This window comes from Piliocolobus tephrosceles, chromosome 19 (assembly GCF_002776525.5).
Source record: "Piliocolobus tephrosceles isolate RC106 chromosome 19, ASM277652v3, whole genome shotgun sequence".
NCBI classification, from domain to species: domain Eukaryota; kingdom Metazoa; phylum Chordata; class Mammalia; order Primates; family Cercopithecidae; genus Piliocolobus; species Piliocolobus tephrosceles.
The window spans coordinates 4,787,775-4,812,553 of NC_045452.1; the positions used below are offsets into that span (position 1 = coordinate 4,787,775).

General features: G+C 51.5%; 1 protein-coding gene across 1 annotated transcript; it reads left to right on the forward strand.

Annotated features, from left to right (window-relative positions):
- The first annotated feature begins 934 nt into the window (after positions 1 to 934).
- GGT5 (gamma-glutamyltransferase 5) lies at positions 935 to 15,472 on the forward strand. Its single transcript, XM_026448431.1, has 11 exons — positions 935 to 1,059; positions 1,315 to 1,410; positions 1,897 to 2,092; positions 2,728 to 2,885; positions 3,409 to 3,555; positions 7,755 to 7,890; positions 8,256 to 8,447; positions 8,867 to 8,973; positions 9,107 to 9,273; positions 9,414 to 9,524; positions 15,007 to 15,472. Exons 1-11 carry the CDS (start codon positions 1,011 to 1,013, stop codon positions 15,151 to 15,153), a joined length of 1,506 nt encoding a protein of 501 aa, XP_026304216.1. The 5' UTR covers positions 935 to 1,010; the 3' UTR covers positions 15,154 to 15,472.
- Positions 15,473 to 24,779: the final 9,307 nt, after the last annotated feature.

The window sequence follows — 24,779 nt, forward strand, 5'->3', positions numbered from 1 at the left end:
CTCTCTTTCTCTTTCTTTCTTTTCTTTCATCTTTCTTGTTCTTTCTTTTTCTTTCCTTCTTTCCTTCCTTCCTTCCTTCTCTATCTCTCTCTCTCTGTCTCTCTCTTTCTGAGACACTCTTGCTCTGTTGCCAGGCTGGAGTACAATGGCATGATTTTGGCTCACTGCAACCTCTGCCTGCCAGGTTCAAGCGATTCTCCTGCCTCAGCCTCCCACGTAGCTGAGATTACAGGTGCCCGCCATCACATTCAGCTAATTTTTGTATTTTTAGTAGAGACAGGGTTTCACCATGTTGGCCAGGCTGGTCTCGAACTCCTGACCTCAAGTGATCCGCCTGTCTCGGCCTCCCAAAATGCTGGGATTACAGGCGTGAACCACCATGCTTGGCCTAGGCCAGAGCATTTCCATAGGCTCAGGGCCCCAGGAGAAGTTGTGGGGCCTGTCAGCTCAAGCCCCATGCCCTGGTGGCGGGAAGGATCTTGGGGTCACCTGCCAAAGACCAGCTTTGAAGTAGTTGTGGCCAGAGTGTCCCTAGTGAGATGGGGAGTGGAGTCCCATGGTGGGCTCCTGGGGCCATTGTGAGGGACTGAGAGGTGGTCTAGGCCTGGTTCTGCCTGTGGCATATGAGTTGGTGCTGCTGGGAGCAATGGCAATAGAAGCACTTTGCAAACTGAGAAGCACCTTGTATATGGCAAAGGTCAGTGTAAATGGCATTACACTTTGCAGCTGTAGAATGCTGTGGACCTGTGAGCAGCTGGATTTGATGGGGAAGCCTGGTTGTGTTCTGTGACAAACCTCTAATCTGAGGTTTGGTGGCAGCAGATGGGCCACCTCCGTCACCATTCTCCAATGAGTGCCAACTGAGCAAGCCTAGTGGGGAGGCAGGGGGAGGGGAGCCCCACTGCCAACTCTGTGCTGTGTCCCCTAGAGCCATCCTCCAGCAGCAGGGCTCACCCGTGGATGCCACCATCGCGGCTCTGGTCTGCACCAGCGTTGTCAACCCTCAGAGCATGGGCCTGGGCGGAGGGGTCATCTTCACCATCTACAATGTGACAACAGGTGGGCCCACATGTGACCTGCCATGGGGAAGATGGGCTTGTCCACACCACAGAGGAACCCCTTCTCCAGCCAGTCCCATCCACTCAAGACCGCTTCTGGGTGCTCTTGGGCCCCCTGCCCTGCCCCCTTGTCAACTCCTGTCCCCCTGTTAGCCCAGAGTCCATCTCATAATGCAGAGATGGAAACTGAAGCCTGAAGCAGGCCAGGGGCTGTCTGCAGGGTCCATGACCACTCACCTGCCCTGCCCTACTCCAGGGAAGGTGGAGGTCATCAATGCCCGGGAGACAGTGCCAGCCCACCACGCCCCGAGCCTGCTGGACCGGTGTGCACAGGCTCTGCCGCTGGGCACAGGTGAGGCCCCACGGGGGTCCCCCACTCCCACACCCCAGGCCACTAGGACTGACCACAACACCCCCCAAAGGAGTAGTGCCTCACTGACAGGCTGTGACTCCCTGGCACTGGGGGACAGAGAGTCTGTGGGGAACCCCCAACCCCAACCTGCAGAGATTGAGGGATTGGGAAGGTCCCCCTTGGGAATGGGTGAGCTGAGGTGATCCCGGGAGAGCGGCCAGGCTGGACAAAGGCCTGGAAGGTTGAGTGGAGATGGGTTGGCAGGACAGGGTGGGGCTCCTGGGACCAGTTTGTGCAGGGCCCCTTGGGCCTGGCCATGGATTTTGTGGGGAGCCACAGGTGGTCTGAGCAGGGAGGGACATGGTCGGGTGTGGGCTCCAGAAAGCTCACGCTGGCTGCTGTAGCTGGGGGGCCACACGTAGGGGTGATGGCGAACCCCTGGGAAGGCCTGGACCACAGGTTTGAGAGCTGGGATGTGCCACACAGGAGCCCAGTGGATCGGGGTGCCCGGGGAGCTCCGCGGCTACGCCGAGGCCCACCGCCGCCATGGCCGCCTGCCCTGGGCGCAGCTGTTCCAGCCCACCATCGCACTGCTCCGAGGGGGGCATGTGGTGGCCCCCGTCCTCAGCCGGTTCCTGCACAATGGCTTCCTGCGGCCTTCCTTGCAGGCGTCAACCCTGCGGTGAGCCCCACATGGTGGCCCTGGGCTCCTGGGTTCAAGGCCACATCCTGTCTGGGCCCAGTCCACATCCCAGCTCTGCCTCAGTCCCTCCTACACTGGAGCATTAACCCTCGGGTGTTGGGGACCTTAAGGCCCGGACAGAGAGCACTTTCCTGTCTCAGTTCATGGCCTTCCAGCCCCCTGTGGCAGAGCCTAACTCATGGGTGAGGCTGGGGGGAGTTTATCGCCCAAGTGCTAGGACTCCACGGTGTGGATTTGGGCTCTGCCACCCGCCCTGGCCCCGGCCTCCTCCTCCCTCTCTCTGGCATGGCAGGAGGGCTTCAACTGCCACTCTCACCCACCCCACCCAGCCCACTGGCAGCCCCTCCCAGGAGTGAGGAGTTGACAGGCCCTAGGTGGACCCAGGCCCCACTGGGAAATCTGCCCTCCCTGGACCAGGGCCATGAGCGGGGTGGGTGGTGTCAGTCCCACCGCCTCCTAGGGAAGCTGTCCCCCGGTGTCCACCCTAGCGCCTCGGGACCCTGGGTCAGGGCACCCCCACTGTAGGGTCCTGAGGACTCCACCCAAGACAGCCCCGAAGGAGTGTGGCTGCCTCTAGGACCTGCCCCCACCCTGAGGCTCCCCCCATCTCCCAGCCAGCTCTTCTTCAACGGGACAGAACCCCTGAGGCCTCAGGACCCGCTCCCATGGCCTGCGCTGGCCACCACCCTGGAGACCGTGGCCACAGAGGGTGCGGAGGTCTTCTACACGGGGAGGCTGGGCCAGATGCTGGTGGAGGACATTGCCAAGGAAGGTCAGCCTCCCTGAGGTCCCATACCCTGTCCCTGCTGGAGGGAGAGCCAAGTTCTGGGCACGGGGGGTTGAGGGCAGGCTCCTTCCCAGGCCCTGAGGGAGTGCTGGAGGTGCCTGGGACCCCGAGAGGCCATGCACCTAGCTCTGCCAGCCCAAGGACCCCTGTGGTCCAGGACCTCAGAGAGCAGAGCCTGCGGGTTAGAGCCAGCAGAGGGGCGTTACTGATGGTCACAACAGGCCTGGGTAGCCGAGCTAACCATTCTCACAGGCTCTCAAAGGCCAGCTCTCTCTCCCATCTTTGCCTTCACCTCCCCAGCCTCCCTGCCTCTGGTCTCTGTCCACCCCTCCATGCCTGGCCCCAAGGGGCTGGTCCTGAGGCCACCGCCTACAGACCTACCATCACCCTCTGTGTCCGCAAGGCTAGAGCATGAGTGGGATCCCACTGTGTGACCTGACACCAGTGGCTATTCCTCCCTGCCTCAGTTTCCCCATCTGTTCATGGAGCCCTCTCCATCTCACCCCAGGGAGCCAGCTGACGCTGCAGGACCTGGCCAAGTTCCAGCCCGAGGTAGTGGACGCCCTGGAGGTGCCCCTGGGGGACTATACCTTGTACTCACCACCGCCACCTGCAGGGGGTGCCATTCTCAGCTTCATCCTCAATGTGCTAAGAGGTAAAGCCCCTGCCCAGAGCCCTGGCCCCCCACACCCGGGAACTCAGACTCCAAGCCCAGCCAAGGCCCAGCTCAGCCTCCTCCTCCATAAACCGGGTTCGCAGATGCACAGTGTGAAGACCGAGCTGTGTAAACCAGTCATGAGGGTGGGTTTTAGAGCTGACCTCCAGCTCCACCCATACGTGAGGCTTTGCTGAAGGGTGTGACATCATTTGTCCAGAGTCCTCCTCCCGCTAGGTGACCAGTCCCAGACACAGAAGCAGATGGGCTGTGTGGGTGGCGGGCTGCCCGTCAGGGGTTTGCACCTGGGGGAGCGAAACCAGCCCAGCCCAAGGCAGCCTGCAGGGGGGTTCTGGCAGTGCCAAGGCCTGGGGCTGTCTGCGCTGGCTTAATATTAGTGTCCTGTGTCTGCCATTATAAATCACTACAAGCTTGGTGGCTTAAAATAACAGCAATGTGTCCTCTCACAGTTCTGGAAGCCAGAAGCCCGATATCTAGGTGTCCACAGGGCTGCATTCCCTCGGGGGCTCCAGGGGAGAGTCTGTTCTTTGCCTTGTTGACCTAAATGAAAAACAGAACAAGGCTGTTGTTTCTTTGAACAACATTCAGAGAAAATGATGTTTATTCCAGAGTAGGCATCGTGGTGGGAATACCCACGCTACTGTAAACTGTGTGTGTATTCAGGGAGGTGAAGGAAGACAAAGGTTCTCAAAAAGAAAATGAGGAAGAGTATATAATTTTTTTGCTTACAATCAATGATAATTTATTGTATATTTTATTTTTTCATTGCATTGTTATTATTATTATTGAGATGGTGTCTAGGCTAGAGCACAGTGGCGCAATCTCGATTCATTGCAAGCTCTACTTCCTGGGTTCAAGCAATTCTCCTGACTCAGCCTCCCAAGTAGCTGGGATTATAGGCATGGGCCACCACATGCCGCTGATTTTTATCTTTTCTTTTTTCCCTTTCTTATTTTTATTTTTTTGAGACAGAGTCTTAATCTGTCGCCCAGACTAGAGTGCAATGGCGTGATCTCAGCTCATTGCAACCTCTGCCTCCCAGGTACAAGCGATTCTCCTGCCTCAGCCTCTCAAGTAGCTGGGATTACAGGTGCCTGCCATCACACCCGGTTAATTTTTGTATTTTTGGTAGAGATGGGGTTTTGCCATGTTGATCAGGCTGGTCTTGAACTCCTGATGTCAAGTGATCCACCCACCTCGGCCTCCCAAAGTGCTGGGATTACAGGCTTGAGCCACCACGCCCAGATGATTTTTTTCTTTTTAGTGGAGACGGGGTTTCACCATGTTGGCCTGGCTGGTCTTGAACTCTTGACCTTAACTGACCCACTTGCCTCAGCCTCCCAAAGTCCTGGGATTCCAGACGTGAGCCACCTCTGCCTGGCTATTTTATTTTTATTTCATTAGTTTTGGGGGAACACGTGGTGTTCGGTTGCATGGAAAAGTTATTTAGTGGATGATTTCTTTTTTTGAGATGGAATCTCACTCTGTGGCCCAGGCTGGAGAGCAGTGGCATGATCTTCGCTCACTGCAACCTCTGCCTCCCAGATTCAAGCAATTCTCCAGTCTCAGCCTCCTGAGTAGCTGGGATTATAGGTGCACACCACCAAGCCTGGCTAATTTTTGTATTTTTTTTTCTTTTTTCTTTTTCTTTTTTTAGTAGAAATGGGGTTTCACCATGTTGGCCAGACTGGTCTCGAACTCCTGACTTCAAGTGATCTGCCTGCCTCAGCCTCCCAAAGTGCTGAGATTACAGGCATGAGCCACTATACCCATCCTTTAGTGGTGATTTCTGAGACCTTGGTGCACTCATTACCCAAGCAGTACACAGGGTACCTAGTGTGTAGTCTTTTATCCCTCATCTGCCTCCCACACTTCCCCTTGAGTTCCCACGGTCCATTATAGCATTTTCCACCCGAGACAGAGTCTCGCTCTGTTGCCAAAGCTGGGGTGCAATAGTGCATCTCGGTTCACTACAACCTCCGCCAACTGGATTCAAGCGATTTTCCTGCCTCAGCCTCCCAGGTAGCTGGGATTACAGGTGCCTGCCACCACATCTAATTTTTTTTTTTTTTTTTTTTTGTATTATTAGTAAAGATGGGGTTTCACCATGTTGGCCAGGCTGGTCTTGAACCCCTGACCTCAGGTGATCTGCCTGCCTTGTCCTCCCAAAGTGCTGGGATTATAGGTGTGAGCCAACATGCTGGGCACCATTATATCATTCCATTTTTTTTGGAGATGGAGTTTCACTCTTGTCACCCAGGCTGGAGTGCAACAGTGTGATCTCAGCTCACTGCAACCTCCACCTCCCGGTTCAAGCGATTCTCCTGCCTCAGCCTCCCGAGTAGCTAGGACTACCCGTGTGTGCCACCATGCTCAGCTAATTTTTGTATTATTAGTAGAGACAGGGTTTCATCATGTTAGCCAGACTGGTCTCGAACTCCTGAACTCAGGTGATTCACCCGCCTTGGCCTCCCAAAGTGCTAGGATTATAGGTATAAACTACCGTGCCTGGCCCAGTGTATTGTTTTTATTCCTTTGCGTCCTCATAGCTTAGCTTTGGTATATAACTGTTTTGGGCCTGGCTTGGTAGCTTATGCCTGTAATCCCAGCACTTTGGGAGGCCAAGGAGGGCAGATCACGAGGTCAGGAGATTGAGACCATCCTGGCTAGCACAGTGAAACCCTGTCTCTACTAAAAATACAAATTAGCCAGGCATGGTGGTGGGTGCCTGTAGTCCCAGCTGCTTGGGAGGCTGAGGCAGGAGAATGGTGTGAACCCAGGAGATAGAGCTTGCAGTGAGCCGAGATCATGCCACTGCTCTCCAGCCTGGGGGACAGAGGGAGACTCTGTCTCAAACAAACAAACAAACAAAGAAAAAAACATTTTGAAATGATCATCTTTGGTTACTGGGATGCATGGAAAAGTCATAAGGATGGCACTAGTCTGAGGCTGGACAGGCCACTCCTGGGCAGATGTCTCTGCAGAAGTATTTTTTGTGTAAGTTTGTGATGGCCTTTGTGTAAGGCTGTGAGTTGTTTGTTTTTTGAGGCAGGGTCTTGCTCTGTCACCTGGGCTGGAGTGCAGTGGCACTGTCAAGGCTCACTGCAGCCTCAACCTCACCTCAATCCTGTCACCTCAGCCTTCCAAAGTGCTGGGATTATAGGTGTGAACCACTGTGGCGTGGCCACAGCTGTATTTTGACAATTTTCACCACCTCTTATCACTTCCGGTGGCTGCCAGCATTCCTTGGCTTGTGGCTGTCTCACTCCAGTCTCTGTCTCCATGGTCACACTGGTTTCTCCTCTGCTCTGTGTGTCCTCTCCTCTGTGTGTCTGTCTTACAAGGATACTGTGATCACATTCAGGGCATATCTAGATAATCCAGGATCATCTCCTCCTCTCAAAATCTTTTACATACTTTAGGCTGGGTGTGGTGGGTCATGCCTGTAATCCCAGCACTTTGGGAGGCTAAGGCGGGTGGATCACTTGAGGTCAGGAGTTGGAGACCAGACTGGCCAACACAGTGAAGCACCATCTCTACTAAAAATACAAAAATTAGCTGGGCATGGTGGCGTGCGCCTGTAGTCCTAGCTACTCAGAAGGCTGAGGTGGAAGAATCATTTGAACCCAGGAGGTGGAGATTGCAGTAAGCTGAGATTGCGCCACACACTCCAGCCTGGGTGACAGAGGAAGACTCCTCCAAAAAACACAAAAAAGGCGGGGCATGATGGCTCATGCCTGTAATCCCAGCACTTTGGGAGTCCAAGGCAGACAGATCACTTGAGGCCAGGAGTTTGAGACAAGCCTGAACAACATGGCAAAACCTCTTCTCTACTAAAAATACAAAAAAAGAAAAAATTAGCTGGACGTGGTGGCGAACGCACGTAGTATCAGCTACTCAGGAGACTGAGGCACAAGAATCGCTTGAACCTGGGAGATGGAGGTTGCAGTGAGTTGAGACTGCACCATTGCACTCCAGCCTGGGCGACAGAGTGAGACTCTGTCTCAAAAAAAATCGTTAACATACTTTTCCACTTAAGGTATTAGTCACTCTTGCGCTGTATAAGTAGTATCCCCAGGTTTTGGGAATTAGGATGTGGGTGGAGCTCTCTGGGGACGGGGGCAACATTCAATCCATTACATAGGGTGACTCCAACCTGTGCCCCGACCCCTCTCCAGGGTTCAACTTCTCAGCAGAGTCTGTGGCCAGGCCTGAGGGGAGGGTGAACATGTACCACCACCTTGTGGAGACACTCAAGTTTGCCAGGGGGCAGAGGTGGAGGCTGAGGGACCCTCGCAGCCACCCAAAGCTCCAGGTGAGGTTGCTGAGGTTGCTGGGCTGGTGGACTGTCCTCCCCACTGGCTCAGGACTTAGCATGAAAGGAGGGTCAGGCCCAGCAGGGGGAGGTTGGAGGGAGATGTATGTGGTTCTAGGCTGGGGCAGGACTGAAAGGGATGCCGGGGTGGCAGGTACAGGGGTCAGATGCAGGAGTGGCACCATATCTCAAAGGACCTGGAGGGTGGGCAGAGTCTAGACCTAGCCTGGGCTTGAGGGAGTCCTGGCCACAAGGTAGAGGACAGACTAGAGGTGGCCCCCATGGGGGCTGAGCTTGTCCTGCCCTTGGTTCTGTGGATCCCGCCTGGCCCCTCACTGACCCTGCCACCTGCCCACCCCCCCCCGAATGCCCCCCGGGACCTGCCGGGGGAGACCCTGGCCCAGCTCATCCGCCAACAGATCGATGGCCGGGGGGACCACCAGCTCAGCCACTACAGCTTGGCCGAGGCCTGGGGCCACGGGACAGGCACGTCCCATGTGTCTGTGCTGGGGGAGGATGGCAGCGCCGTGGCTGCCACCAGCACCATCAACACACCGTGCGTGGGGCCTGGGGGAAGGCTGGTGGCCTCACTCCTCCTCTCCTAGACCAGCACTCCTGCAGCCCCATGTCCCCTCACTTGTCCCCATGGAGCAGCACCTTGCTTTTGCCCTTTGTCTCCTCCTCTATTTCAAAAGAGGCCCCCACCCCTGACATCTCTGGCTGGAAAGGCTGTTACTGGGGTGGCCCCGAGCCAAGACTTACCTGGGAATGGGCGGCCTCACTCAGAAGGGTGCCCTGATATGGGGGCACAGGTGGGTCTTTGGGGATCCCTCCTGGGTGATGCCAGGGAGAGAATAGTGGCTCCAGCATGCTTCGGGGCAGCTGTAAAATGAGGGGTCCTGCAAGGTGGGCAGGGCAGGCGGTGTCTGGTGGGAGCCCCAGGTCCTAGCCCAGGCTCTGCCTCCACGGCTGCAGCTTTGGAGCGATGGTGTATTCACCACGGACAGGCATCATCCTCAACAACGAGCTCCTGGACTTATGCGAGAGATGCCCCCGGGGTTCCGGCAACACCCCCTCACCTGGTGAGAACAAGGCTTCCCACTCAGGGTCCACAAGGGCCCCAACCAGGGAAGAGGCGGGAGGGGGCTGGGCTGGGGCTGCATGCTGACCCCTGGATGGGTCACTGCACTCACTAAGCCGCTGTTTGCTCAGCAGTGAATGGAGACAGGGTGGGTGGAGCTCCCGGAGGGTGCTGGCCCCCAGTTCCAGGTGAGCGGTCCCCGTCCTCCATGGTGCCCTCCATCTTGATCAACAAAGCCCAGGGGTCGAAGCTAGTGATTGGCGGGGCTGGCGGGGAGCTCATCGTCTCTGCCGTGGCCCAGGTGAGTCTGGGGGGCTCTGGGCTCCAGTGTCTCCTCTCTGGGCAGCATACTGTCTGACTCTCCCTGGAGTGGGGATGTGAGGGCTGATGTAGGGGTAGCAGGTACCCCCTTTCTCCCTGCATCCCTCATCTCTCCCCCAGGCCATCATGAACAAGCTGTGGCTTGGCTTTGACCTGAGAGCGGCCATTGCAGCCCCCGTCCTGCATGTCAACAGTAAGGGCCATGTGGAGTACGAGCCCAGCTTCAGCCAGGTGAGGCTGAGGTCCCAGCTGGATGCCTAGGGCAGAGCCCACTCCCCAAGTCCATGCTGCTCAAAGCCACCTGAGAGGAACTCAGTCACTGAGATTCTTAGGCCAGGTACACTTCAGCTTTGGGGGCCATAGGAGTTGGGGACCTTGATGGGTGAGGCCATCAGTGACCTCCAGGCCAGTTCCGTGGCCTCCAAGACAGAGAGCAGGGTGTTGTCTACACTGCTCCCAGGCTGAGGATCTCAGCACCTTGGCCTCTCTGGTCTGTGGTTGATGCCATTTTTCAGAAGTGAGTTTTCCTGGCTGGGGCCTCTCAGACTCTCCCTCATGGTGACTATTTCCTTGTGTGATTTGTAACTTATATTTGTGACTTTTTTTTGTAAAAGAGGTTGTTTTTCCTGTGGCAGTCTATAAAGTAATTTTCTTCTGGGGCATTGGTGGTAATTTTTACTATATATATATATATATATATATTTTTTTTTTTTTTTTTTGAGGCAGCATCTGGCTCTGTTGCCTAGGTTGGAGTGCACTATTGTGATCACAGCTCACTCCAGCCTTGACTTCCTGGGTTCAAGTGATCCTTCCTCCTCAGGCTCCCAAGGAACTAGGACTACAGGTGTGTGCCACCACACCTGGATAGTTTTTATTTTTTTGTTTTTCGTGGAGACAGGGTCTCTTGCCATGTTGCCTAGGCTGGTCTTGAACTCCTGAGCTCAAGCAATCTTCCCACCTTGGCCTCCCAAAATGCTGGGATTATAGGCGTGAGCCACCATGCCTGGCCTACAAACATTTTTTTGATTCCCCACAAAAGCCCAGGGTGCAGCTCCAGAGGCTGAATTCTCCTGGCTGTGAACCATCCGTAGACAGAGACTCGGCTTCCTCGGAGCATCTTTGGGTTGATGGATGCCCTTTGTTATGACCTATTTAAAAGATTGATAGGGCCAGGCCCAGTGGTCACGCCTGTAATCCCAGCACTTTGGGAGGCAGAGGCAGGTGGATAACCTGAGGTCAGGACTTCCAGGCCAGCCTGGCCAACATGGTGAAACCCCGTCTCTAGTAAAAATACAAAAATTAGCCAGGCGTGGTGGCACACACCTGTAATCCCAACTACTCAGGAGGCTGAGGCAGGAGAATTGCTCGAACCTGGGAGGCAGAGGTTGCAGTGAGCTGAGATTGTGCCATTGCACTCCAGCCTGGGCAACAAAAGCAAAATTCTGTCTCAAAAAAAAAAAAAGATTGCTATCTTTTCAAGGCTCCAAACATGGTGCCTGAGGTCAGTTCAGTTCAGCTAACTGAGGTTCAAGGTCCTCAAAGCTGCCTCTCCTGTTATGAGATTTCTTTGGTCTCAAGTCCACCTTCCAAAGCCCTTAGAACCTGAGAACCATGGACTGGGACCTTAGTGTAGGAACAGAGTGTAGTCCCCAACAGTCTTCGTCTTCACACCTTGAGACTAAGGACCTCAGCCTGTTAGGCTCAAATTCTTGGAGTTTGCAGGCCTCCCTCCCCATATAGGGTCCTTCGCATGACAGGAAGACCCTCTCAGGGCTCTCAGGTTCCAGGGATCTTAGATATGGAGGATTTCAAGATCCAGGGCACATCCTTTGGAGCCCTCCTCCCTTGAGTCTTTTTTTATTTTTTTTTTAGGCAGTCTCACTCTGTCACTCAGGCTGGAGTGCAGTGGCACAATCTTGCCTCACCGCCACCTCCACTTCCCAGGTTCAACCAATTCTCCTGCCTCAGCCTCTGAATAGCTGGGACTACAGGCATGCAAACCAAGCCTGGCTAATTTTTGTATTTTTAGTAAAGACGGGGTTTCCTCATGTTGGCCAGGCTGGTCTCGAACTCCCAACCTCAAGTGATCTGCCCACCTTAGCCTCCCAAAATGCTGGGCTTACAGGCATGAGCCATTGCGCCTGGCCCTCCCTTGACTCTTGACTGAAGGACCTTTGTCCTCGTGAACATCAATTCCCAGGACCTTTTACACTGAGGACCTGAAATGCTGAGAATTTGGGAGATGACAGTCTGAGGACTGGGATTAATGGAATCCAGTGGCCCACGAACCTAAGGTTCTCAGTTCCCTTGGGGAGTTGGAATGTCAGCTATTCAGGTCTAGGGCTTTCCATGGAGTAAATTCTAAACTCTGGGTTGGAGACTTTGAGCCTCCAAGGACCTTCACAGCTAAGGTCCAGGGACTAGGGTGAGGAGAGTCTTTGATCCTCAGAGTCTTGGAGTTTGGCCAGGAGACTCTGAGGAGTGGAGTCTCTGAGCAGTGTAAGTCCAGCTTTGGCTTCAGCAGTGAGGATCTTGGCCCTCAAGTCTAAGGACAGTGGGCAATTCTACGAATTGTCAGCCACGGGGAACTTATAGCCAAATGTGCAGGGCTCCAAAGACCTCATTTGCCCTGTCAGCAGCTCAGGCCATGTGGCATCACCTGATGCACCTAGATGTCTCCAAAATCTCAGGCCCTGCGGGGTAAGGTTCTCGGGCCATTAGTCTTTTTTTTTTTTCTTTTCTTTTTTTGGCTTGTTATTGTTGTTGAGACACAGTTTCACTCTGTTATCCAGGCTGGAGTGCAGTGGCACGATCTCAGCTCATTGCAACCTCCACCTCCTGGGTTCAAGTGATTCTCCTGCCTCAGCCTCCCGAGTAGCTGGGATTACAGGCCCACACCACCATGCCTGGCTAATTTTTGTATTATTAGTAGAGATGGGGTTTTGCCATGTTGGCCAGGCTGGTCTGGAACTCCTGACCTCAGGTATCCGCCTGCCTCGGCCTCCCAATTTGCTGGGATTACAGGCGTGAGTGACTGCGCCCAGCCAAGTTCTCAGGTCATTAGTCTTAAATAGTATCTGGAAACATGGGGCCCTCGTAGCACAGGTGCCTGTACTCTAGGACTTCTGCCCCTTTACAGACTGGTAGTTCGTGAGGACCATAGCCCCAGGACAAGGTACTTGGCACCTTAGGAACAAGCACAAGGCTAGGGGCTACTTTGGTCTCTGACTTCCTTGAAGTCCACAAATTCAGGGTCTCGAGTCTGAGCCTGTAGGCTCCCATGCCCTGAGTGTCTCACACTGTGGGACTGTGTGTGCCTTTAGCTTAGGGATCTAATTTCCCTGGATCCACGGGTATTCACGTCCTTATCCTGGCTGAATTCTCCACCAATAGACACCAGTAGGGCCCTAAAGTTGTGGGTTCCTGGGTGTCTAAGGTCTTGACATCGTGTGTTGAGATCATAGGTCTTTTTTGAAAATTTTTTGAGGCAAGGTCTTGTAACCGTGGATTCATCAAGACAGGGGAATTACAATAGAGAAAGAGTAATTCAGGCAGAGCCTGCTGGGTGGGAGACCGGAGTTTTATTATTACTCAAATCAGTCTACCTGAACATTCGGGGAGTAGAGTTTTTTCGTGTTTGATTTGTTTTGTTTTGTTTTGTTTTTGAGACAGAGTCTCACTCTGTCGCCCAGGCTGGAGTGCAGTGGCATGATCTGTAACCTCTGCCTCCTGGGTTCAAGCAATTCTCATGTCTCAGCCTCCCAAGTAGCTGGGATTTCAGGTGTGCGCCACCAAGCCTGGCTAATTTTTGTATTTTTAATAGAAACAGGGTTTCTCCATGTTGGCCAGGCTGGTCTCGAACTCCTGACCTCAGGTGATCTGCCCACCTCCGCCTCCCAAAGTGCTGGGATTACAGGCGTGACCACCGTACCTGGCTAAGGTGCAGTGTTTTTAAGGACAGCTTGGTGGGTTGGGGGAAGCCAATGAGCCAGGAGTGCTGATTAGTCAGGGATGAAATCACGGGGAGTTGGCTGGGCCCGGTGGCTCATGCCTGTAATCCCACCACTTTGGGAGGCTGAGGTGGGTGGGTCACCTGAGGTCAGGAGACCAGCCTGGCCAACATGGCGAAAACCTGTCTCTACTAAAAATACAAAAATTAGCTGGGCGTAGTGGCAGGCGTCTATAATCCCAGCTACTGGGGAGGCTGAGGCAAGAGAATCACTTGAATCTGGAAGGGGAAGTTGCAGTGAGCCAAGATCGTGCCATTGCATGCCAGCATGGGTGACAGAGCAGGACTCCATCTCAAAAACAGACACACACACACACAAACCTGGAAATCCTAGAATCATAGGGAGTTGAAACTGTCTTCTTGTGCTCAGTCAGTTCCTGGGAGGGGGCCACAAGATCAGATGAGCCAGTTAATCCATCTGGATGGTGCCAGCTGATCCATCAAGTGCGGGGTCTGCAAAATTTCTCCAACACTGATCTTAGGAGCAGTTTAGGGAGGGTCAGAATCTTTAGACTTCAGCTGCATGACTCCTAAACAGTAATTTCTAATCTTGTGGCTAATGTTAGTCCTATGAAGGCAATCTAGTGCCCAGACAAGAAGGAGGTCTGCTTTGGGAAAGGGCTGTTACCGTCTTTGTTTTAAACTATAAACTAAGTTTCTCCCAAAGTTAGTTCAGCCTACACCCAGGAATGAACAAGGACAACTGGGAGGTTAGAAGCAAAATGGAGTTGATTAAGTTAGATCTCTCACTGTCTCAGTCATAATTTTGCAAAGGCGGTTTCAGTCTTGCTCTTTTGCCCAGGCTGGAGTGCAGTGTCAGGATCAAGGCTCACTGCAGCCTCAAACTCCTGGCCTCAAGGGATGCTCCTGCTTCAGCCTCCTGAGTAGCTGGGACTACAGGCACAGGGCCACCACACCCAACTAATTTTTTCTTTTTTCTTTTATTTTTAAATAAAGACGTGATCTCACTATGTTGCCCAGGCTGATCTTGAACTCCTGAGCTCAAAAGATCCTCCTGCCTCAGCCTCCAAAAGTGCTGCGATTACAGGTGTGAGCCACCGGGCCCAGCCCAAATTTTGATTTTCTTGTAGAGATGGTGTCTTGCTTTGTTGTTGCCCTGGCTGTTCTGAAACTCCTGGCCTCAAGTGATCCTCCCACCTTGGCTCCCAAGTGGCTAACACTGTAGGTATGTGCCACCATGCCTGGCCTTTTTTTTTTTTTTTTTTTTTTTTTTGAGAAACAGGATCTTTCTGTATTGCCCAGGCTGATCTCAAACTCCTGGCCTCAAGTGATCCTCCTTCCTCAGCTTCCCAAAGTGTTGGGATTACAGGTGTGAGCCATGTGTCTGGCCTCAGTGTCTAAATCTTGAGAAGCCACGTCCATCATCTAAGGCCCCCTGAACTCAGATTTGCACTTCAAGGCCCTGGTGTCCTTGGATCCAGAACAGACATGAACTTGCATGTGGAGGTCTTCAGGCCTGGGTGGTGTCCTTCGTACATAATCTCTGGAGGCTGACCTTGTCCTCTACGGGCCTTTGGATCTCTTCCATGCTCCCATCAGGTCCTCCCCTCTTCCTGTGTCTTCAGGCCCTCTTCCTCTCAGTCTTGCCTTTTGATCATTTTTCTCATTTCTTGCAGAGGCCCCTCCCTTTGGGAGATGGGCTGAGCTGCCCTCCCCTGTGAACCTGCTTTCTCTCCTCTCCAGGAGGTGCAGAGGGGACTCCAAGACCGTGGCCAGAACCAGACCCAGAGGCCCTTCTTCTTGAATGTGGTCCAGGCCGTGTCCCAGGAGGGGGCCTGTGTGTATGCCGTCTCGGACCTGAGGAAGGGTGGGGAGGCCGCAGGCTACTAAGACACTGCTCTGCCCAGAGCTGAAGTCCGGCCCCACCATGGGTCCTATGTCCAGGCCGGACATGGCTGGGGGACCAAGTACTCTGGCAGGATCTGGACCCCTGGCAGGGGAGTCCAGCTGAGAGTGGAAGAGGTGGCAGGGACCAGCTGGGCAGATGGGAGGCTGAGCCTCTTCCCTGACCCCCTTTCCCAGAGCCCCTGGTGGCCCTGAACTGGCCCCTCTATCCCTCCGCAGGCCTCTTGCCTGGGGCCACTCTCCCACCCGCTCAACCTGTATATCCTCCAGTTCAAGATTAAAGAAGAGGCGGACTGTGGCCTGATTCCATGGTTCTACATGGGGGAGGGGACCATCGGACAGTGCACAGAGGGGCGCCTGCACCAGGCTCCTATGGTTCTCCACACTGCACCACCATGGAGGTGGGGAAACTGATGCTCGCAGACCAGCAGAACCTCAGCCAGGCCACCCCTGGACAGAGACAAGCGCCACCTCTGCCCCCCGCAACACCTCACCACTCTGGTGGCCAGGACTCAGCAGCCTGACTGGCCCCAGTCCTGAGAGCTGGTTAACTGAAAAATCACACAATTCACAAATTTGGAAAAGATACTTTTTTCTTTCTTCTTTCTTTTTTTCTTTCTTTCTTTTTTTTTTTTTGAAATAGGGTCTTGCTTTGTCGTTCGGGCTGGAGTGCAGTGGTACAATCACAGCTCACTGCGCCCTTAACCTCCTGGGCTCAAGCCATCCTTCTGCCTCAGCCTCCCAAGTAGCTGGGACGACAGGTGTAACCTGGCCAATTTTTCCATTTTTTTTTGTAGAGACAGGGTCTTGCTATGTTGCCCAGGCTGGTCTTGAACTCCTGGTCTCAAGCCATCCTCCCTCCTCAGCCTCCCAAAGTGCTGGGATTATAGGTGTGAGCCACTATGCCCGACAAGATTTTCTTTTTTTTTTTTTTCCTTCAACTTGTATTTTAAGTTCAGGAGCCCATAGGTAGGATATGCAGGTTTGTTACATAGATAAACACGTGCTTTGGTTGTTTGTTGCAGATATCAACCCATCACCTAGGTATTAAGCCCAGCATCCATTAGCTATTCTTCCTGAAGCTCTCCTCCCATCCCCCGACTTTCTTTCTTTTTTTTTCTTTGAAACAAAGTCTCACTCTGTTGCCGATTCTGGAGTGCAGTGGCACAATCTCAGCTCACTGCAACTTCTGCCTCCCAGCTTCAAGTGATTCTCCTGCCTCGGCCTCCTCCTGAGTAGCTGGGATTACAGGCGTGTACCATTGCACTCAGCTCATTTTGCATTTTTAGTAGAGATGGGGTTTCACCATGTGGCCAGGCTGGTCTTGAAATCCTGACCTCAGGTGACCTGCCTGCCTTGGCCTCCCAAAGTGCTGGGTGATTACAGGTGTGAGCCACAGTGGCAACTTTATTTTTCATAAAGGGTTACAACCTGCAGGGTGGCCATCCGCCATGTTCAAAAGCATAGCCTCTGGCAGAGACCACAGACAGGCACTTCCCTTTTTTTTTTTTTTTTTTTTTTTGAGACAGAGTCTCGCTCTGTTGCCCAGGCTGGAGTGCAGTGGTGCAATCTCGGCTCACTGCAAACTCTGCCTCCTGGGTTCACGCCATTCTCCTGCCTCAGCCTCCCGAGTAGCTGGGACTACAGGCGCCCGCCACCACGCACAGCTAATTTTTTTTGTATTTTTAGTGGAGATGGGGTTTCACCGTGTTAGCCAGGATGGTCTCGATCTCCTGACCTTGTGATCGGGAGATAGGCACTTCTAAGGAGGAGAGGTTGGGGCAGGAGCTGTATGCTGAGGGGTTGGCTAAACATACATATTCAACAGGCTACAGGGAGAGCTATGAATGTTCATGAAGGCAGTCCTGACATGTGTATTGAAAGAACATGCATGTGACATAGGACTCATGTTCACTGTAGGATGGAGATGGTGGAGGCACAGTGGCTCACACCTATGATCCTAGGACTTCATGGAGCCGAGGCGGGTGGATCACACGAGGTCAGGAGTTCGAGACCAGCCTGGCCAACATGGTGAAACCCCAACTCTACTAAAAATATAAAAATTAGCCAGGCACGGTGGCAGGTGCCTGTAATCCCATCTACTTGGGAGGCCAAGGCAGGAGAATTGCTTGAACTCAGGAGGCGGAGGTTGCAGTGAGCCAAGATGGTGCCACTGGACTCCAGCCTGGGCAACAGAGTGAGACTCCATCTCAATAAAAATAAAATAAAATAAAAATAAAATAAAATAATTACAATTAGGCTCCATCTGTCGAAAGATCTTTTCAGGGCCTGAAGGCCTGCAAGTGAGCAGCCACTGAAAACCAACCAGAGCAGTTTATGGTCAATGATCACTTATCAGGAGAAAGTTACTGACATTGGTCTCTTGTCCAGTCAGAGCTATAGTTATGGCTGGAAGAACGGGGTCAATAAGTCAGCATCCGTGAGCTGGATGAGCTGCCAAGTGTATTAACGTTGCTTCAGGCTGGTGCTTGTTTAGCTGCTGGAGAAAAAGGAGAGCCTCGTTGCTGTTAGAACATAGCTTATTCTTTAAGTGCAGGGTGTATGAATTAACCCTTGCCTGGCTTGGCCTTGAGTCCTCTTTTTAATTTGGTATCTCATTGCCACAGAATCTGTTCTGTCACTTTTTTTGAGACAGGGTCTGGCTCTGTCACCCAGGCTGGAATGCAGAGCGTGATCTTGGCTCACTGCAGCCTTTGCGTCCCTGGCTTAAGTCATCTTCTCACCTCAGCCTCTCAGGTGGCTGGGACTACAGGCACAAACTACCATGCACGCTGCCATACTCAGCTATTTTTTTTTTTTTTTTTTGAGACAGGGTCTCACTTTATCACCCAGGCTGGAGTGAAATGGTGCAGCCTTAGCCCACTGCAGCCTCGACCTCCTGGGCTCAAGCCTCTTCCCACCTCAGGCCCCCAAGTAGCTGGGAGTACAGGTGTGCATCGCCATGCCCGGCTGGTTTTTTGCTTTTTTTTGTAAAGATGGGGTTTCACCATGTTGCCCAGGCTGCTCTCAAACTCCTGGCTTCAAACAATCCTCCTGCTTCGGCCTCCCAAAGTGCTGGGATTACAGGCGTGAGTCACTGCGCCTGGCCCTCATCCATGTTTTGAATGAAGTGATTCTTTGTTGTGGGGGCCGTCCCCACACTGCAGGATGTTGAGCAGCATCCCGTGCCTCAGCCTGTGTGATGCAGTAGCACTCCCCACCATACACACCCACTCATGACAACCAAAACTGTCTCAAGACAGTGCCACATCCCCCTGGTTGAGAATGGCCGCTCTAAACCAACAGGCCCCTAACTTCCATAAACAGCTTTGCCAGCTGCAGGGCGGGTACATGGCGCTCTCTGGGGATCTCGCTAGAGGGATCCGGGACTCCTGCCCCTCACTGGTTCCTGGGAACATCGGCTGTTCCTACATTACCCCAAATGTGCCACAGAGGTTGTTTTAGTCTGCCTGGGCTGCTGTAACAAAAATACTGGAAAGTGGGTGGCTTACAGCATTTTACAGAAATTTATTGCTCACAGCGCTAGAGGCTGGGAAGTCCAACATCAAGGTGCTGGCAGATTTGATGTCCTGTGAGGGCCCATGTCCTCATATATGGCACCTTCTAACTGACATAGTGGAAGAAGCTAGCTAGCTCTCTGGGGTCTCTTTTATTTAATTACTTTAGAGACACGATCTTACTCTGTCACCAAGCCTGGAGTGCAATGGCGTGATTATAGGTCACTCCTGTACCCAAGAGATCTTCCTGCCTCAGCCTCCTCAGCAGCTGGGACTGTAGGTGCAGCCCACTATGCCCGGCTTCTGGGGTCTCTTTTATAGGGCACTAATCCCATTGGTGAGGGCTCTACCCTCATGACCTAACCACATCCCAAAGGCCCCACCTGCTGATACTATCACATTGGTGATTAGCTTTCAACATGTGAATTTTGGGGACATAGTGGGCCCACCTGGATGGTCCAGGATAATCTCCCCATCTCAAAATCCCTAACTGAATCACATTTTCAAAGTCACTTTTGCCACATAAGGTCTAATCTTGGGTTCTAGGTATTGGACATGGACATATTTGGAGGTTGTATGTGGGAGAGGGGCGGGATGGGGCTAATTCCTAATCTGGGCTTGACTGTGTGGCTGGAAGGGGCGGTCTGGCAGACTAGGAGGAAGGTCAGGGAGCAAAAGCTGGCTCACTTTGAGATGAGGGGCCAAGCCGGCCCACCACTCGGGCAGACCTGCCATCATCACTGACTTTCGTGGGCCACTGCCAGAACTCAGGCAGATGCGAGACCACCAGCTTCTCCTGGGATCTGGCTTTGGGAGTCAGCAGAAAACAGATCTTTGAAAGCAGCAGGCCTGGGTCAGGGGTCCAGGGTGCAGAAATGGTGGGTTTAGAGAGAAGGGAGTCTCTGGAATGCTTCAGTGTGATGGGATCCAGAGGCTGAACTCACACCGTCAGGCCCTCTGTGTGGTAGCCTCCCCCTAGATGGGCTCCCAGGCCATGGTCCCAATGGCTTCAGTTGAACTTCACGCCCTGCAGGGTGACAGAGCTTCTCCCCTTGCAGTTTAACCAAAGTCCCAGATCCAGCTCTCAATGGGGCCCCTCTGAGCAGTCTTCATGGGCAGGGGAGGGCTGAGGAGAAGTGGCTGGCTCAGGTCTGTGGGGCCACCTTGAGACCTGTTGGTAGCAGCCACCTGTCCTAAACCCTGTGGGCCAAAAAGGAAAAGGGAACCAAAGAAGGAAGAGGCTGCTAGGCACAAAACTCAGGTGCCCCACGGTGGGAACCTGGCTCTGTGCTCCCAGACCACACCTGCACCTGGGCCGGGGTGCTGGGAGGTTGCCTGGAGCTTGCTTGGGAAGGCCTGGCCAGTCTATCCCATCAGTGCCTCCCAGCGGCACCCACAGAGCATGATAACTTTGTCCCTGCATGTCAGGGAGAGGAGAAGGGGCTCCTGTTCCCCGCAGCAAGGGTGAACCCTGGCTCCCTGGTGCTGGATTCTCACTGCCTGCAGAGTGAGTGTGCACTCCGTGGACCCTTGGCCAACCTTGGGACTGACCTACGCAGAGAAGGCTCATTCACCAAATCAAAATAAATAAGCCAGGTGTGGTGGCTCATGTCTACAATCCCAGCGCTTTGGGAGGCTGAGGCAGGTGGATTATTTGAGGTTAGGAGTTCAAGACCAGCCTGGCTAACATGGTGAAACCCTGTCTCTACTAAAAATACAAAATAATTAGCCAGGTGTGGTGGCTGGCACCTGTGATCACAGCTGATTGGGAGGCTGAGACAGGAGAATTGCTTGAACCTGGGAGGCAGAGGTTGCAGTGAGCTGAGATCGTGCCACCGTACTCCAGCCTGGGTGACAGAGCGAGACTCCATCTCAAAAACAAACAGGCCAGGCATGGTGGCTCACATCTGTAATCCCAGCACTTTGGGAGGCCAAGGCAGGCAGATCACGGGGTCAGGAGTTCAAGACCAGCCTGGCAAGCATGGTGAAACCCGTCTCTACTAAAAAAAAAAAAAAAAAAAAAAAATTATCTGGGCATGGTGGTGTGTGCCTGTAGTCCTAGGTACTTGGGCGGTTGAAGCAGGAGAATTGCTTGAACCCAGGAAGCGGAGCTTGCAGTGAGCTGAGATCGCACCACTGCACTCCAGCCTGGGTGACAGAGCGAGACTCCATCTGAAAAACAAGCAAGCAAACAAACAAAAGAACAAACAAAAATAAATAAATAAATAAAGTATATTATTTAAGAAGTTAGTAAAGGAGGCCAGGCGTGGTGGCTCACACTTGTAATCCCAACACTTTCGGAGTCTGAGGCAGGCCGATCATTTGAGGTCAGAAGTTCGAAATCAGTCTGCCCAACATGGTGAAACCCCATCTCTATTAAAAATACAAACATTAACCAGGCAGGTGGCACGCACCTGTAATCCCACTTATTCAAGAGGCTGAAGCAGGAGAATCACCTGAACCTGGCAGGCAGAGGTTTCTGCAAGCCGAGATCGTGCCACTTCACTCCAACCTAGGCGACAGAGTGAGACTCCATCACAAAAAAAAAAAAGAGAGAGAGAAAAGAAAAAAAAAAAAGTCAGTAAAGGAAAAATAAAGAAAGCGAAAGAACTCAGGAACAACTGAAGCAGAAACTGATAAATCTGAAATCAGAATAATAGGCCTTTGGAAAAAATATATAATAGGCTATTAGCTAGTGAATTGATACAAATGAATACACAAAATAAGAAATGAGAATGAAGAAATAACCACATCTTTAGGGGAAGTTAAAAGATTACTCATCTTTCTTTTAATAAATTGGAAAACTTGGACATAGTAAAAGCCTTTCTAGGATGATATAAATGGAGTTGAGTTGCAATATGTAGGACATACTTAGGCTAAAAACAAACTGTCATTTATCTGACATTCAGATTTAATTGGGCATCCTATATTTTTATTTGTTTATTTATTTATTTAATTTTTCTGAGACTGACTCTCACTCTATCACCCAGGTTGGAGTGCAGTGGTGCGATCTTGGCTCACTACAACCTCCACCTCCCGGGTTCAAGTGATTCTTGTGCCTCAGCCTCCCAAGTAGCTGGAATTACAAGCACCTGCCACCACATCTGGCTACATTTTGTATTTTTAGTAGAGACAGGGTTTTACCATGTTGGCTAGGCTAGTCTGGAACTCCTAACCTCAAATGATCTGCTGGTCTCAGCTTGCCAAAGTGCTGAGATTACAGGCATGAGCCACTGTCCCCGACCGGCATCTATATTTTTATATTCTAACTTTGGCAACCTTAAATATAAGTAACAAATGAAACCAAAAATAATGGGCAAAGATCTAAACACATCAGCGATCACAAAAAGTAATTGAAAACATTGCCAGAACACTGTCCTACCTTAAAAACCCTTCTGGAAAGTTCCACAGGTTAAGTGTGTCCTGTCATTAGCACCTGAGATCTCTTCTGCTAATTAAGCTCCCACACCGTAGAATAAGGAGGAAAATTTCCGCATCTGCTTTACAAAGCCAGCATACATTGACCCCAAACCTGGCAAAGAAAACCACAGACTAATTGTGTTTATGATGCAAAGCAAAATCCTAACAAAATAGGAGAATATATCATTAAAAAGGAGAACCAGTAGTGTATTAAAAAGAACAACGTGACCTACCTACCAGCCTCTGCCTCAGCTTCTTGAGTAGTGAAACTACAGGCACACATCACCATGCCCAGCTAATATTTTGTAGAGATGGGGTTTCACCATGTTGCCCAGGCTGATCTTAAATCCTGAGCTCAAACAATCCTCCCACCTTGGCATCTCAACACTAATATTGCAAGGAAAGTCTTCTCGGTATGTCCCTGAACGTGACTCTTAGCTCTTATCTTTCACCAGAGGAGAAAAATATCACTCCATCAAGACTGAAGATGCATTTGACAACATTTAACACGCATTTTTATTTATTTATTTATTTATTTAAAGACAAGGTCTCGCTCTGTTGCCCAGGCTGGAGAGGAGTGGTGCAATGACAGCTCACTGCAGCCTTGATCTCCTAAGCTCAAGAGATCCTCCTGCCTCAGCTTTTTTTGTTTGTTTTGTTTTGTTTTTGAGATTGAGTTCTGCTCTTGTTGCCCAGGCTGGAGTGTAGTGGTGTGATCTTGGCTCATTGCAACCTCTGCCTCCCGGGTTCAAGCGATTCTCCTACCTCGGCCACCTGAATAGCTGGGACTACAGGCATGCGCCACCACGCCCAGCTAATTTTGTATTTTTAGTAGAGACAGGGTTTTACCATTTGGTCAGGCTGGTCTCAAACTCCTGACCTCAGGCGATCCGCCCACCCTGACCTCCCAAAGTGCTGAGATTACAGGCATGAGCCACCACACCCAGCCTCTGCCTCAGCTTCTTGAGTAGCTGAAAATACAGGCACACATCACCACGCCCAGCTGGTATTTTGTAGAGATGGGGTTTCACCATGTTGCCCAGGCTGATCTTAAATCCTGAGCTCAAACGATCTTCCCACCTTGGCCTCTCAAAGCATTTAGGATTATAGGTGTGAGCCACCACATCCAGTATTAACCCACATTCTTTTTTTTTTTTTTTTTTTGAGATGGAGTTTCGCTCTTGTCCCCTAAGCTGGAGTGCAATGGTGTGATCTTGGCTCCCTGCAGCTTCCGCCCCCCGGGTTTAAGTAATTCTCCTGCCTCAGCCTCCCAAATAGCTGGGATTACAGGTGCCTGCCACCACGCCCAGCTAATTATTGTATTTTTAGTAGAGACGGAGTTTCACCACGTTGGCCAGGCTGGTCTCGAACTTCTGACCTCAGGTGATCCACCTGCCTTGGCCTCCCAAAGTGCTGGAATTACAGGCGTGAGACACTGCGCCCAGCCATTAACACACATTCTTGATAAAAACAAACAGATTAAAAAAAAAAACAACACTGAATAAAATCGGAATGGATGAATACTCGTTTGTGAGGACAAAAGTGACTTTATCTTAAATGCGAATTCACCATGTAACTTCTAACTAACCCTGAGTCTGGGAATGCCTCCAAAATGTCTAGTTGATGTATTACTCATTATGCAGAAACACCTATTCACTGTACGTTTCCTCCAAAATCACCCTTGATGCTGTTGCAGAAATCACAGGCTATGACACCTGTGGCCATTTACACATTCCTTCCAGGGTACATATATTTTCCCCAAGATAAAAGTCCTGGGTCTGGGGGTTTGCAGTGTGAATGATTATATGTCTTGTGGCTGCCCAAGACCATGCTTCTGTCTATAAATTTCCTCGAATTAATTGTGCCGCACCAACAAACTTGATTTGTTGGCCTCTTTCTTCCGTTTCTTGGCTCCTTCAGCATGTCGGGGTCTCCTGGCACATACGATCCTTTAAACAGAACTTCCCTTGACCCGAATATATATCTTAATACAATAGAAACAGCATCTGTTGGGCTGGGTGCTATTCTATTGCTTTATATGTGTTAATTTATATAATTCTCTCCAGAAGGGGAGCTGTGATTATACCAGTTTTATAGATGGGGAGACTAAAGTCCCAATGTTCCAAATGTAAAAATTAGCCAGACATGGTGGCGGGCGCCTATAATCCCAGCTGCTTGGGAGGCTGAGGTGGGAGAATCACTTGAACCTGGGAGGTGGAGGTTGCAGTGAGCCGAGGTTGCACCACTGCACTCCAGAGTGAGATTCTGTCTCAAAACAAACAAACAAACCAAAATGAAACCATATAAATATTACAAGAACACATGAGCAAATTTTATTTATGTTCTTAGAGCAGGACAGGCCCTTTTAGGCATGTCATAAAACCAAAAAGCCATAAAAGAAAAAAAGCTAATAAATATGAACACGTAAAAATTAAAAATTTAAATTTAGTTTAATTTTTATTTTTATTTAAATATTTAAAAAAAAATTTTTTTGAGATGGAGTCTCACTCTGTTGCTCAGGCTGGAGTGCAGTGGCACAATCTCAGCTCACTGGAATCTCCACTTCCTGGGTTCAAGTGATTGTCCTGCCTCAGCCTCCCGAGTAGTTGGGATTACAGGTGTCCACTGCCACATCCGGCTAATTTTTGTATTTTTAGTAGATATAGGGTTTCA